At 35.4% G+C, this 14,027-nt stretch overlaps 2 protein-coding genes and 2 pseudogenes across 4 annotated transcripts; 2 read left to right on the top strand and 2 right to left on the bottom strand.

The window, feature by feature from the left end:
- Positions 1–3,214: 3,214 nt before the first annotated feature.
- Positions 3,215–5,828, top strand: LOC147945617 (uncharacterized; annotated as a pseudogene).
- Positions 5,829–6,006: 178 nt separating this feature from the next.
- Positions 6,007–6,547, bottom strand: LOC109132469 (uncharacterized protein At1g43920, Chloroplastic pseudogene; annotated as a pseudogene).
- A 1,801-nt stretch (positions 6,548–8,348) lies between these two features.
- LOC104780208 (amino acid transporter AVT6A) lies at positions 8,349–10,958 on the top strand. The gene is made up of 6 exons (XM_010504709.3): positions 8,349–8,658; positions 8,865–9,300; positions 9,403–9,555; positions 9,687–9,890; positions 9,995–10,460; positions 10,574–10,958. Exons 2-6 carry the CDS (start codon positions 8,883–8,885, stop codon positions 10,707–10,709), a joined length of 1,377 nt encoding a protein of 458 aa, XP_010503011.1. The 5' UTR covers positions 8,349–8,658; positions 8,865–8,882; the 3' UTR covers positions 10,710–10,958.
- Positions 10,959–11,110: 152 nt separating this feature from the next.
- Positions 11,111–13,819, bottom strand: LOC104780207 (uncharacterized). 3 transcript variants are annotated; one of them, XM_087510078.1, is made up of 7 exons: positions 13,524–13,819; positions 12,967–13,408; positions 12,420–12,456; positions 12,093–12,329; positions 11,954–12,001; positions 11,427–11,863; positions 11,111–11,353 (listed from the first exon to the last, which is right to left on the bottom strand). In XM_087510078.1, exons 2-7 carry the CDS (start codon positions 13,263–13,265, stop codon positions 11,281–11,283), a joined length of 1,131 nt encoding a protein of 376 aa, XP_087366204.1. In that variant the 5' UTR covers positions 13,266–13,408; positions 13,524–13,819; the 3' UTR covers positions 11,111–11,280. The 3 variants fall into 3 exon arrangements, with proteins under 3 accessions (XP_087366204.1, XP_087366205.1, XP_087366206.1); XM_087510079.1 differs by having other exon boundaries at positions 13,043–13,408; positions 13,524–13,812; XM_087510080.1 differs by lacking the exons at positions 12,967–13,408; positions 13,524–13,819 and adding an exon at positions 12,553–12,856.
- Between the last annotated feature and the right edge of the window lie 208 nt (positions 13,820–14,027).

Genomic DNA, 14,027 nt, shown 5'->3' with positions numbered 1-14,027 from the left:
CTTCATTTTTACATATAATTATTTATTTTTATCACTAAGCAACTTTGTCATCTTTATCTAAATACCACCAATGGAGATGACCTAAGGTCCGCCGAACTTAATCACTGTCCATACAAAGTCTATTTATCACACCACTAATACCATTACCAAGTCTAAATATTAGAAAAAAGGCAATGCCAAAGTTCTGGAGTTTAAGAAGTTGAGTCCACATAGATACTTAGGTAACACCTAGTAGCATCACCAAATTCTATAAACAAAACCCTCGTCTTTATCGTACAACTTATAATGAAGCCGGTCACGTTCAATAACTAGCTGCATCACTATTCAATAACTTTACAAATTCAAATCATAGTTTTTGAGGTTAATTGTTAGTTTTGATTTTTAATTTCTTGTTGTTTTCCTTTTGAACTTATTAAATTCGTAAAAAAAAGTTACAAATCCGATGACTAATTTAATTTCAAATTTATATCGATTGATCGCTAACTACTTAGTTGTTAAACTATATATGAGACCAAACAGAATCATCAAATCCATACTATCGGCTTTGATTTGTATTAAACATTGTCAAAGCATAAAATTTTATAAAATTCTATTTTAATATTTTATTATCGCGGACACAACACTTGCTAGCTGTAATATTCTTAGCTTTGGCTTGCTGTTAAAATATTGTCAAGGCAACGATTTCGTTTTGGTTAGAATAGAGCAAAATTTCACGATGGAAATGTTGCTTTAGTTTGTTTAGATGACTAATATAGCTTGATTTATCTTAGAACAATTATAGTTATATATACATTTTCCAATGACAACTACACGGGATTATAACTACATTCTTTTGTGGAAGCGAGAAAAAATCTTTTTTGTCATTTATGCTTTCAATAATTAACTAATCTCACAAACATGCATGGAAGTAGAGTGGTTATAAGTTATAACACAATCAAACAACTTAAACAAAAAAACCTCTAAAAAAGCCCCACGGCATAGCACGGTTATTTCCATAGTACATGTAATTTGTGAAGCTTTCCTTGTTACAACGACAAGAATTTATTTTGCTCCAGATGTTATGAATTAACCATTTCATGAAAATAAAAATACAACCAAATTTGAGAATCTTTTGTTAATAAAATACTTGTGAATAGTCGAATTTACATCTTAAATTCTGGACGTGGAAACCCGTTCAATTATATATGTTGTTACGAATTACGAACTATGAATACATGATGTAACTCGAGACGACGTAAACATTATACTTTCTTAATGGCTTTGATTGGAAGCACCCAAACGCATCGTTTGCAAACGAGCCGCTACAATAACCACCAATCAACAAGTCTTCTGGAGAAAGCGGTTAAATATCAAGATTGGGAAAAACAATTGAAGATGGTGGTTAGAATCTATTTTTGGTGGTTGCAAACACTAATCCTAATCACTAACAAAAACCAGCGTTTGACATTTATAAAGAGGTTGCACAGTTCATTTTATTTTGTTTAGCAAAATATTGCATAGTTTTTTATTCTTTTATTCACTATTCAAATCATAATCTTGATTTAATATGTGTTGCTATTCTTTTTAATGTTTTTAGGAAAAGGTTAGTAAGCCAAAAAAAAAATAGTAATTTAAGATTATGATTTGAATAATAAGATTTTAAAATATACATTTGATAATTTCATTAATTTCATTAATATCAAATTTGATCATTTAGTTAATATTATTTAAATATATTGATATTTTATATTATGAATTAGATACTAATTTACCATTTCATTTATTTTTTCATTTTTAATTATATTAATTTATTTTTTTAAATTTTTATTATAACTTATACTATTCAACCGCAGTAATGTTACCAATCAAATTAAATACTCAACCGTTTTGTTTTATTCTACCATATTTTCCATCCGCTAACTTAAACTGCTTTCTTTTTAATAATCTTTTTTATAACCGCTATAAAAATTTTAACCGCCTCTTTTAAATATGGTTCTTTTAAATATGGTTACGAATGAGAGCCAATATAATAATACATGGCTCTGCTTCGCCTTACTGTCTCTATATACCTGACTGGGTATGCAATTAAATAATGGGCATGAGGATATGACGCATGATGATTAATCGAATTAATACTTTACATAATTTTAATACATATTGATTAAGATTTGACGCTTTGATTGCCACTTAGAGACAAAATTTGGTAATATTCAGTGATCATAATCATAATTGATTAGGAATTAGTCCTACCAATCTTTCGTCCACACATTATTTTGAAATAAAATAATGAATGAAGATGTCTTTTGATGAATGTGAAGTGAAGAGGGGGAAAAAGAAAAAGAAAAAAACAAATTCACTATGTGTTAATAGTTTAACTGGTAAGAAGTTTTAGACAAAGCTCAGAAATCGTCTAATCGCTAACCTGAAAAAATGTATAGACCTAAATTTAGAATCTCTTCATTATCGAAATATATATATATATATATATATGTATCAAATTCAGACTAAAATGGTAAGATGTCTTTAGTTAATAATTACATGAAATAATGACATAGAGCTACTAAAGTCAATCTTACATTTGGTAACTATATTACCAAAAAAATTTCCAAATTTTGAAAACTAAGACTAAATTTTTACTTTTTTTGTCACTTTCAAGGATCATATTAAATGCTCAAACAACTGAGTACTTCGAAAAACGAACATCTACATAAGAGATATCTATCACGTATATCTAATACGTTAAGCCAAACATTCGGCTAAACTAATAAAAATCAAGGAATATTAGATATTTCAAAATTAAGTAACCACCGTAAGGATGTGAAAGAGTCGAAGGGCACTAAGAAGGTGGGAAAAAAGCCATAAAAATCCTCAACTTATCATTTTCGTTGAATTAAAGCCCGAACTTTGTATATGGTGAATTTAATATCGAACTCTTATTGATGTAACAATAAAACCTCGAACTTATGTTGACCAGACCAATTTCAGCACCACGTTAACTCAATAAACGGAGGAAATAAACGTGGTTAAATCTCTGTTAGTTTTACCCGTTAGCAATTAAACACAGTCGTTTTTAACAAAACGAAAACCCCCAAATCGTAACTCAAATATTTCTTTCTCAGAACCCTAAAAATTGAAAACTCCCAAATTCGATTCCTCTCTTCTTATTCTTCGATTCCTCTCTATTTCTTCTTAGTTCCTCTTCCATTCTTCAATTCTTCTTCTAAATCGTTAAGTGATGGTGAATAAAAAGAAGCCTTCTAAGCGTCGTTCTAAACGAAAGAGGGTTGATGTCGAATCGACTGCTCTCGAATTGGCTGCTCCCGAAGCGACTAATGGTGAAGGTAATGCTCTTTTAGTGTTCGGTGGTGATGCTGTTGGTGATAAAAACCGTGAGGACGTTAGTGAGGATGATTGTGAGGTTGTAGGCGATGATGATTGCGATGGTATTGGGTATGAAGATACTGGCGAAGCAGATAGAAATTGTGTTGGTTTAGAAGAAATTATTTGTGAAGACATGGCAAATCAGTTTGGAGAGGATGCGAGAGACGAGGAAGACTTGACTGATGCGGATAGTGGAGATGATATTTGGGATGAGGAGAAGATTCCAGATCGTCTATCAGATAGTGAAGACGAAGACAATGTTGATGGCGATAATCATGTCGAACCTGAAGATGCTGAAGAGATGCTGCATTTGGGGAAAACGTTTAGTTCTCCAAATGATTTCAAGCTTGCTGTTTTGAGGTACTCTCTTAAAACTAGATACGATATTAAGCTATATAGATCGCAATCTTTGAAGCTTGGAGCAAAATGTGCTTATGTTGACGAGAATGGTAAGTGTCTATGGAGATGCTATTGTGCTTCTGATAAGAAGAAACACAAGATGCAAATCAATCGATATGAGGGTAAGCATAGATGTGTGAGGTCTGGTTACATTCATATGTTAAAGAGAGGAACAATAGCTTGGTTATTTTCAGAGAGGTTAAGAAAGCACCCAAAGATTACCGCACATGAGATGAAGGCAGAGATTAAGAGAGAGTACAACCTGGAAGTTAGTGAAGAACAATGCTCAAAGGCAAAATCAAAACTTAGGCGTGAAGCGAGTGCTAGTCATCAAGAACACTTTTCACGGATTTGGGATTATCAAGCTGAAATTCTCCGATCAAATGAAGGGTCAATCTTTGAGATTGAGACAATTCCAGGACCAACAATAGGAAGCTTGCAACGGTTTTATCGTTTATTTGTGTGTTTTAAATCACAAAAAGATGCATGGAAGCAAACATGTAGACCAATATTAGGAATAGATGGTGCTTTCTTGAAATGGGATATAAAAGGACATCTATTAGCTGCAGTTGGAAGAGATGGAGACAATAGGATAGTACCAGTTGCTTGGGCAGTGGTTGAGATTGAGAATGATGACAATTTGGACTGGTTTATGAGGTTGGTCTCTAGGAGTTTGGGTCTTGAGGATGGAAGCAAAATTGCTATAATATCTGACAAGCAATCGGTAAGTATATTTCTGCTTGATGTGTTTTTTGTGTTCATATATTATGGAGAATTTTATCTAAGCTTATTTATTTTGCAGGGTCTTGTGAAAGCTATCCATAACATTCTCCCCCAAGCAGAACATCGTCAGTGTGCTAAGCATATTATGGAGAATTGGAAAAGGGATAGTCATGATATGGAACTACAGCGCCTGTTTTGGAAGATTGCTCGCAGCTACACCATTGGAAAATTTAATGTGAATATGGCAGCATTGCAGAGATATAATCCAGGTGCTTTTGCTTCCCTATTAAAGACTAAGCCAAAGACATGGTCTAGAGCTTTTTTCAGAGTAGGTACATGTTGCAATGATAACTTGAACAACCTGAGTGAATCATTTAATAGAACCATACGCCAAGTTAGGAGGAAGTCTTTACTAGAAATGCTTGAGGATATTAGGAGACAGTGTATGGTGAGAAATCAGAAGAGGCATGTTATAGCTGGTAGATTAAAGACAAGATTCACGAAGAGGGCACATTCGGAGATAGAAAAAATGATAGAAGGGTCACAGTTTTGCATAAGAAGCATGGCTAGGAATGATAGACACGAGGTAGAGTTACATGATGATACTTACAGTGTAGATATGAATGATCGAACATGTGGATGAATTAAGTGGCAGATGACTGGAATCCCATGCGTCCATGCCGCTTCTGTTATCATAGCAAAAAAAAAGAAGGTTGAAGATTATGTTGTCGACTGGTACACAACAAAAATGTGGCAAAAAACTTATGAAGATGGTATTGCGCCTGTTCAAGGTCAGTCGGAGTGGCCTAGGATGAATAGATTAGGAGTTTTTCCACCACCATGGAGAAAAGGCAATCGTGGTAGACCTCCTAACCATGCTAGGAGGAAGGGAAGATTTGAAACTGCCTCTTCAAGCACCACCAGGTTATCACGACAAGGTAGAGTCATGACATGTACAAACTGCAAACAAGGTCACAATAGGACATCTTGTACAAACCCGAGTGTTGCAGATCAACCTAAAAGGCCAAGAGGTCGACCAAGGAAGAACCAGGTTTGTTATATTTACAAAATTCTCGTTTTATTATTGTTAACACAACAAGTGGTCATAATCAATATCATCTCTTATCTCTTATCGCTTGAACTAGGAACCAAGGAATGCCTTGTTTGGACAAGGACAAGCACAATCAGAAGGAGAATCACAACCACAAGCAACACAATGGGAACCTCAACAAGGATCACAACTCTCTCAAGGATCACTTATGCCAGCACCACAATGGGAACAACAAGCACCACAAAGGCAACAAGCATCAGGAGGCTGGACATCATGGTTTCAATGCTCAAGTTAGGATGGAATGTTTTGGTGTGTTTTAGGACCAGCAACTTACTTATTTTGCGGTTTTTAGACAATGAGTTATGTCTCTTTTGTTATCAAACCATGAATGATGTCTCTTTTGTTGTTTACTAACTCTTTTATTATGAATGAACCATTACCACACATACAAACCAACATACAAGTAAACAACACTAATAACCGAGAACAAACTTGGGTTGTTTTACATTACCAACCATAAGGTAAACAATGAAAATTGTTATTACACAAAGCCACAAAAAACACATTTTCCACAACAGTTTAAGCTTGCATATGTCTCTTTTCCTTTGCATTGCATCTTCCTTCAACTCTTGCATAGCAACATTGAGCTCATGTATCTCAGCTTTGGCTTTAACAATCTCGTTTGCCATGATTCCTAGTTTTGGTAATGCATCTTCAACTTCCTCATAGATAGCATCCTCCACCCACTTAAATAAGTGACCCTAATGCATAAACAAACAACATTACCATTACCATAACACACATAAACAACATAAAAAAAAACCACGAGCTTGAGCTTACATCTCTCTTGCTTGTCCATGAGCTTGCATCTCGTTTGCTGATGCAACGGAAGAACGGTCGGCCAGGATTATCTTGAGTTTTTGATGTAAATTTCGATACCCTTTCACCACATACACACTTCGAGGGCAATCCACGATCACCGATTATCACCGACGTCTCCGAGCTAGAACTCATAGTAATTGCAAGAATAAATCAAAATCTGATGAAAGTGAGAAGAATAAAGAGGTATCGAAAAGAAATAGAGACAAATCAAGAAGAAATAGAGAGAAATTTGGGGGTTTACAATTTTTAGGGTTCTAAGAAATAGAGAATTGGGGGTTTTCGTTTTGATTAAAAGGACTCGTTTAACAGCTAACGGTGGTATTGATAGAAACTTAACCGCGTTTGATCTGTCAGTTTAGTGACTTAACGTTGTGCCCAAATTGACCGAGTCAACAAAAGTTTGAGATATAAAAGGTAAGTCAACAAAAAGTTAGATATTAAATTCACCATATACAAAGTTCGGGCTTTAATTCAACGAAAATGATAAGTTGAGGATTTTTATGGCTTTTTTCCCCCTAAGAAGGTTAGCCACTTAGTATACATATGTACAGACACATCTTGTTTATGTGTTTTCCATGCAGTATGTTAATGTCACGATGATATACTTTATCTAATGTCTAATGATGTTATGTTTAGAATAATAGTGTAGATGAGATCATGAGAGCCTCCAAGGCTCCAACTACGAATACGAAAAGCTTCTTCGCTGATGTTTGTAGTCCCATACAAAAATTAGTCATCTTAGTTTTGCTTGTGCTGCCTTAGTTAAAATATTCGTTTTACAAAAAAAAAACATCTCAGTAGTCAGTACATACATTTTATTCCTCAATAGTTTAGCGGATACGTGACCATGTCATTCAAACACTAAAGGTAAACTAATCGTCCGCTACATTGAATTTCACAGCTTCATGAACAATAATAATATTTTAAACAATTTTTTTATTACAACTTTTTTAAATAAACTGTAAAATCTACACAAATACTTGTCTCCATCATTTGAAACAAATTTTGACACAAAGCATACACACGTCTATTCCACTTAACAGATCTTGTATGGTAGCATTAACTGAATTAGATGAACACATTTAAACAAAACATGATTTATGAATTTTGTCTTTGCACCTCATCATATACATTTTTTTTGAATATAATGATAAATTAGATTCAAAGAAAAAATATTTTTTGTACAACTAATGTAACATTTAGCTAAATAGAGATTGAAAAACTATGAATTTAAATATAAGCTCTTGAACCAACGGAGGATGTCCTTGTGGTAGCGTCTATCACCCATGCCTTGTATCGATAATAGGCAGTTCCGAACCTGTTTTGTCAATCCATTTTATTAAAAGAGGAGCTGGGTTCGGAGTTCCCCCATGCGTTCTTCCATTTTTTTCACGCCAAACCGCGTAGACCGTGGCTTGAAAAAAGTAACGAGCTATGAAACCCTCTAGTCGATTTTGCAATGTTTCAGAGATAGTTTTAAGTAAGTCCATGAAGTATCTTGATTTGTAAACGTTTTCGGCTAGAGCTTTCCAAACCTGTGAGATAAAACCACAAGCAAAAACAGTAGTTTCTAGTCTATGTATCGTTGTTGCAGAAAACACATGTACATTAACGATCACATAATACTTCTTCCTAAACTTGTAGAACTCTTAAACATCTTGAAATGGCAAGCTCACATCAAAATTTAATATATATTAACCATCCTCTCTCTCTCTTTTTTTTTTTTTGACAGCAAACAGAAAAAATTCAGTGTCTTTCTATTTTTTAACACCATATTGTACTTCTATTCATTTTAGATAATTTCAAGCATATTATTATATACGAATTCAGTGAATCCTGAAAACACTGCGTCGATTCTCACCCAAATCTAATCAGCACCACCTAAGGGTCAAATAAATCGTCAGCAGCACAATAATAATAATACAGTAAATTTGACAATATTTAATTCACCTCTTCCGGCTAAACACGTTTCTCATTATCCAATAACAAACAAAAGACTCTTCTCTTTTTAGAAAAGATTAAACAGAGTTTCGTACAGAAACATCATTTGCATCGTCAGCAAAACCAAATTCCTGTGGCCTATAATTTCCCATCATCCCCCAAATCTCTTTCTCCTCAAAAACTCTTCTTCAGGAGACAAATCAATCTTCTCTCTAATCTAATTTCCCCTAATTTCTTCTTCTACTTTGGTGTCTGATCTCTCCAACTTAGGTCTTTTTGATTCCCCTACTTTGTCTAATCCTGTAAGTTTATCAATCAAAGTTCAAATCTTTATCCCAATAACAAAAGTCAAATTCGCCTAATTTCAATCTTGACAGCTTAATAATCAGATTCCATTTTCTGGGTCGAACCAGTTTTGCTCAACTTCAACTGGGTTTGAATCAATTTTACGACTTTATGTTGAATCAAACCTCGTCTCTTTAATGGTTTTTTTTAATGATGTTGACAGCTTGTGGAATAGAAGAAGATGACGATTGAAGATGTAACTCCGGTTCCAAAGAGGAACGGTTCTTCATCTGATGAAATCGTTGCTCCGTTATTACCAAAGTCTCAAGGAGACGAAGTTGCTTTTGATGAATTCAACGGAGCTTCGTTTAGTGGAGCGGTTTTTAATCTCGCTACGACTGTAATTGGTGCTGGTATCATGGCTTTGCCTGCTACGATGAAGATACTTGGGCTTGTACTTGGAATCATTATGATTGTTGTTATGGCTTTCTTGACTGATGCCTCCATTGAGTTCTTGCTTAGGTTTAGTAAAGCTGGCAAGAATCGATCTTATGGTGGTTTGATGGGTGGTTCTTTTGGTAATCCTGGAAGGATTTTGCTTCAAGTCGCTGTTTTAGTTAACAACATCGGTGTTTTGATTGTCTACATGATCATCATTGGTATTGTAAAATCATCTCCTTGTTTTTTTCTAGATTCTGATCATTTGTTGTTGCTACTACTGTGGTTGTTGAATCTTTTTTTTTTCTTTTGTGTGTTTGAAGGTGATGTGTTGGCTGGAAAGACAGAAGATGGAACCCACCATTTCGGTGTTCTTGAAGGATGGTTCGGTCACCATTGGTGGAACGGAAGAGCTGCTGTTCTTCTTATTACAACTCTTGGTGTGTTTGCTCCTTTGGCTTGCTTCAAGCGAATTGGTTAGTGTTTTTGAGTTCGAATACGAATTGTCTGATTCTTTCCTTTTGTCGTAGATATTCCTAGAATGAGATGGGGACTGTGTTACTTTGTATCTTTAGTCCTGATGTATAATGATGCTTTTTCTTTGCAGATTCTTTGAAATTTACATCTGCCTTATCGGTAGCTCTGGCGGTTGTGTTTCTCATCATCACAGCGGGAATTTCGATTATGAAGTTGATCAGTGGTGGCGTGGCAATGCCAAGATTGCTACCAGATGTTACTGACTTAACATCCTTTTGGAATCTTTTCACAGTTGTGCCCGTTCTTGTCACAGCATTTATTTGCCATTACAATAGTATGTATCTGAGTTGTTATTTTGAAAGCATAGCTTTGATGAATAATAAAAAAAAAACAAAAAAAAAAACTCATGTGTTATTGGTTTTGCTTGATTTGTTGCAGTTCACAGCATACAGAACGAGCTCGAAGACCCTACTCAGATAAGACCTGTTGTCAGATCAGCACTTATGCTCTGCTCATCTGTTTACATAATGACAAGTATTTTTGGGTTCCTCTTGTTTGGCGATGATACTCTTGATGACGTCCTTGCAAACTTTGACACCGATCTTGGAATCCCTTTTGGCTCGGTCCTTAATGATGCGGTTCGAGTTAGCTATGCGCTTCATCTGATGCTTGTATTCCCAATTGTTTTCTACCCTCTACGGATTAACATTGACGGGCTCTTGTTCCCTTCTGCTCGATCATTAACTTCCTCAAATGTGAGGTTCGGTTGCCTCACTGCCGGTCTCATTTCTGTAATCTTCTTGGGTGCAAACTTCATCCCAAGCATTTGGGATGCTTTCCAATTCACTGGAGCAACTGCAGCCGTTTGTCTCGGCTTCATCTTCCCAGCTTCTATTATTCTAAAGTAAGTTGATTGTTTATATATATATATATATATATATATATATATCTACACACAATCTTTAAGCAGGTTTGTTTTTTTGGTAATTTATTTTGATTTTTATGTTGTTGTTGCAGGGATCGTCATAGCAAAGCAACAAACAGGGACACGACCTTAGCCATTTTCATGATCGTTCTTGCGGTATTGTCCAATGCAATTGCCATTTACAGTGATGCTTATGCGTTATTCAAGAAGAACGCACCTCGTGAGTAAATCTTGGCCGAGAAAGTTGTGTAATATCGTGTTTCTGGATGAAGGGAAGAAAAAGAAAACATTCGTTTTTTCTTCTATGTGAGATCGAATAATGAAGAAGACGAGACTTCTCTTCTCTATATGTTTGTACCATTGTTGTTGAGTGTTCTAAGCGGACTTTTTCCTTGCTTCTTGATAGATACCACCTTGAGTGTTGTTTATAGAAACTCTGTATAAAATGTAATGAAGATATATATTTTTATTTTTTCATGGCTCTGATTTGATTGCTTCATATTACCAATTGCGACAGTTGGTGCTCCTTGGCAGGAAGGCGATATTTATGGTGTCTATAATCTAAATGAGCCAGCATGCATTGTAGATTTCTCATACATTAAGTGTCAAGTACGCGTAGCATATTCTGATTTGTTGTAACCAAAATCAAGCTTTTGAAATCCAGCAGGACTTGTTAAATTTCAAAACACAAGAGGAAGTAAGTGGCAAAGAGATAACAAACCATCAAACAATTATAATTAGATGTTTTGAATCCATGTGTGAGTGAGTGTCTATGTGTGTTCATGTTTCTTCTTTCACCTCACTTGGTTGTTGTTGTAGGCTTGAAACAGTCTATGTTGCAAAATCCTACTGATCTTATCATCTCCCCAAACCTGTCATCAAGTGATCAAACATCACAATCATCATATGACCAAATCATGTAAATCTGAGAAACTGTTTTTTTACCTGTCAATGCTATTCCTCCCTTTCTCTGGTTGTAGCTGCAGTTCCGTGGAATTACTCGGTTTCTGAGACCCATCAACGCTTTTTCTCGTTCTTTCTCTCTTATCAACGCTAGCCCTCGCTTTATCTGTACTCAACTTCGGCATCTCTCTTTGGTCCATGCTTGTTCTTGATTTCTCTCTTTGATCTGTGCTCGGTCTTGCAGGTTCTCTAATATCAGTACTGCTCCTCGCCTTCTCTGTTTGTGGCACAGGTCCGTTTCTAAGATGAGGTGATTTCTCAATTGCCGACACAAATTTCCTTAAATGTTTTATGTATTGCGGGTATAGCTCCAAGTCACAGTGGTTTCCTCCTTTGATCCAAAGCGGTTCATATTTTTCTTTACACAGATCAAACAATTGCTTCCCATGAGACCAATTAACAACATCATCTGATGTTCCCTGCACACACAACCGGAAGCCTCGGATGAACAATGAAACTGAGTTTGAAAGGAAACTAAGAAACCGAAATGGACACGAGATGATACGCACGTGAATTACCAAAACCGGACATTTGACAAAAGATATCTTCTCAATATTCTGCAATTCACAAAACATATTAGAACAGCAGTAATATCAAGAATCAAGAAAAAAGAAAAAAATAAGCCGATAAGGAGAAATGTAATATTGCCTTGTAAATGTCAAACCAGTAAGTTCGTTTGACAGGGTACATGACTCTAAGACCAGACGCAATAGCACTATGAAGAACAACAGCTCGTAGGTTTGGCAAACGAGAAGCCAATTCTAATGTCGGACCGCTTCCTACAGATTGTCCATATAAGATAACATCTTGTTCCTTCACACCATATTTCTCTTCCAAACATCTATATACTGATTCTATATCGCAATACGTGTTCTGCTCACTAGGCTGTTGGGAAAAACACCAGAGTAACATCATATGCATATACATCATCTTTGAGAGATTTGATAGATTATAATCAAACACAATGGATCATACCTTCCCTGAAGACCTCCCATAACCCGAATAATCATACCTTTTTCATATAACACATTCAAAAAAAAAACAAATCAATATTCATACAATGGATCTCACTTATGTCTGATTTTAACAACTAAACAAAGCCACTAACCGAGAAACCAAAAACTTGTCCTAAATCCTAATCCGTGAGAATAACTTCAAACTTCCTCGAATTTTATCTACGCAACCCAAATATTGCAGAAATCAATCCAACGGATCCCACTTATGTATGTTGTAATAAGTCAGATCATGTTCTAGTTGGCATAAAATGAATATGTTACTACTAGAAGAGCCCTACTCGAAGGAGCAAAGTAACGCTACGTTCCTGTTTGGGTCGGGTTTTGGGCGATTTGCACCAAATCACAGCAGATCCATTAACATTCATTCTCAATGACTAATGATTCATTCTCCATTATCTTTCAAACCGACAAAACAAAACAACTTGTCTTTATCCTTAGAAACATCTTCAAAATGTCTGAACCAACCAAATTTCAAGCAAGAAGAGTAACTAATTAAATTAAATTACCCAATTAAGTTGACACGAAGATGAAGGCTGAGCTCAGAGAAAAGCTCAAACATCTGACCAAGATCAGCTGCGTTACCATGAGAATACAGAAGCGTAAGTGAAGCTGTAGGGTTCTTAATATACGCCGCAACCACCTGATTCCCTCTCTTCGTCTTCAGCTTCAATACTTCAACGTTCTCCTTCACGTTCTCCACACCAACCAGCTTCAGCTCTCCTCCCACCACCTCTACGCCGTACGACGGCGGATTTGGCGGGAAGAACGCAAACTTCGCCGCCATTGATGACGTCACCGCCCCCATTATATCCAGAAGAAAAAATGATAAACCTTTCAACGAATTCAAAGATTCTGAGAGCTACCCTTTTCTTTATACGAACCAAGATATCGAAAAAACCGAACTTTTCTAGGATAATTACAAACTTTGCTCTGTTTTGAATTCGATTACTACAGATGCAGAACAAAGTTCAGATTAAAAAAAAAAAAAAAAGTTTTTGTGAGAAGCTGATAATAAAAAAAAATTTAAAAATTCAAAATTTGATCTAGATTCGGGTTGACTCACCGACCCGGAGAGAGAGAAGATAAAAATTTGAAATTGAAAGATTTTATCGAGTAAACGAAGAAGACATCAATGGAGGACTTTTTTTTTTTTTTTTAATTATTACAAAAAGTGAAAGAGGAAAGTGGAGCGAGAGAATTTAGGGTTAGGGGGGGGGAATCTGGAAGATAGGAAAATAAATGCAGTTTTCACGGGGGAGGAAGAGGAAAATCCGGTGATGCGGAGGAGGAGGAGGAGGAGGAGGAGGAGGAGCACTAGCACGTGTTTTTTGTTTGTATTCATTCAATTCCTCTTTTTTTTTTTTATATATAACATGAATATTAATGACTCTTTATAATCATAAGTAGCCTTTACTTTTTTTTTTCTTTCATATTACTAATTTTACTTATTTTCTTTAAACCCCTCTCTTACATAAGGATTATTGCGGTTTTGTGTTCCATAAAAATTTGTTAAAATTGAATTGTAAATATATGTTAACTTTTTTAAAAGAGTTTTCTACTTTTCAAA

The sequence above is a fragment of the Camelina sativa genome, chromosome 4 (assembly GCF_030686135.1).
Source record: "Camelina sativa cultivar CO46 ecotype springtype chromosome 4, ASM3068613v1".
Lineage (NCBI taxonomy): Eukaryota > Viridiplantae > Streptophyta > Magnoliopsida > Brassicales > Brassicaceae > Camelina > Camelina sativa.
This window is presented reverse-complemented; position numbering and strand designations above follow the sequence as displayed.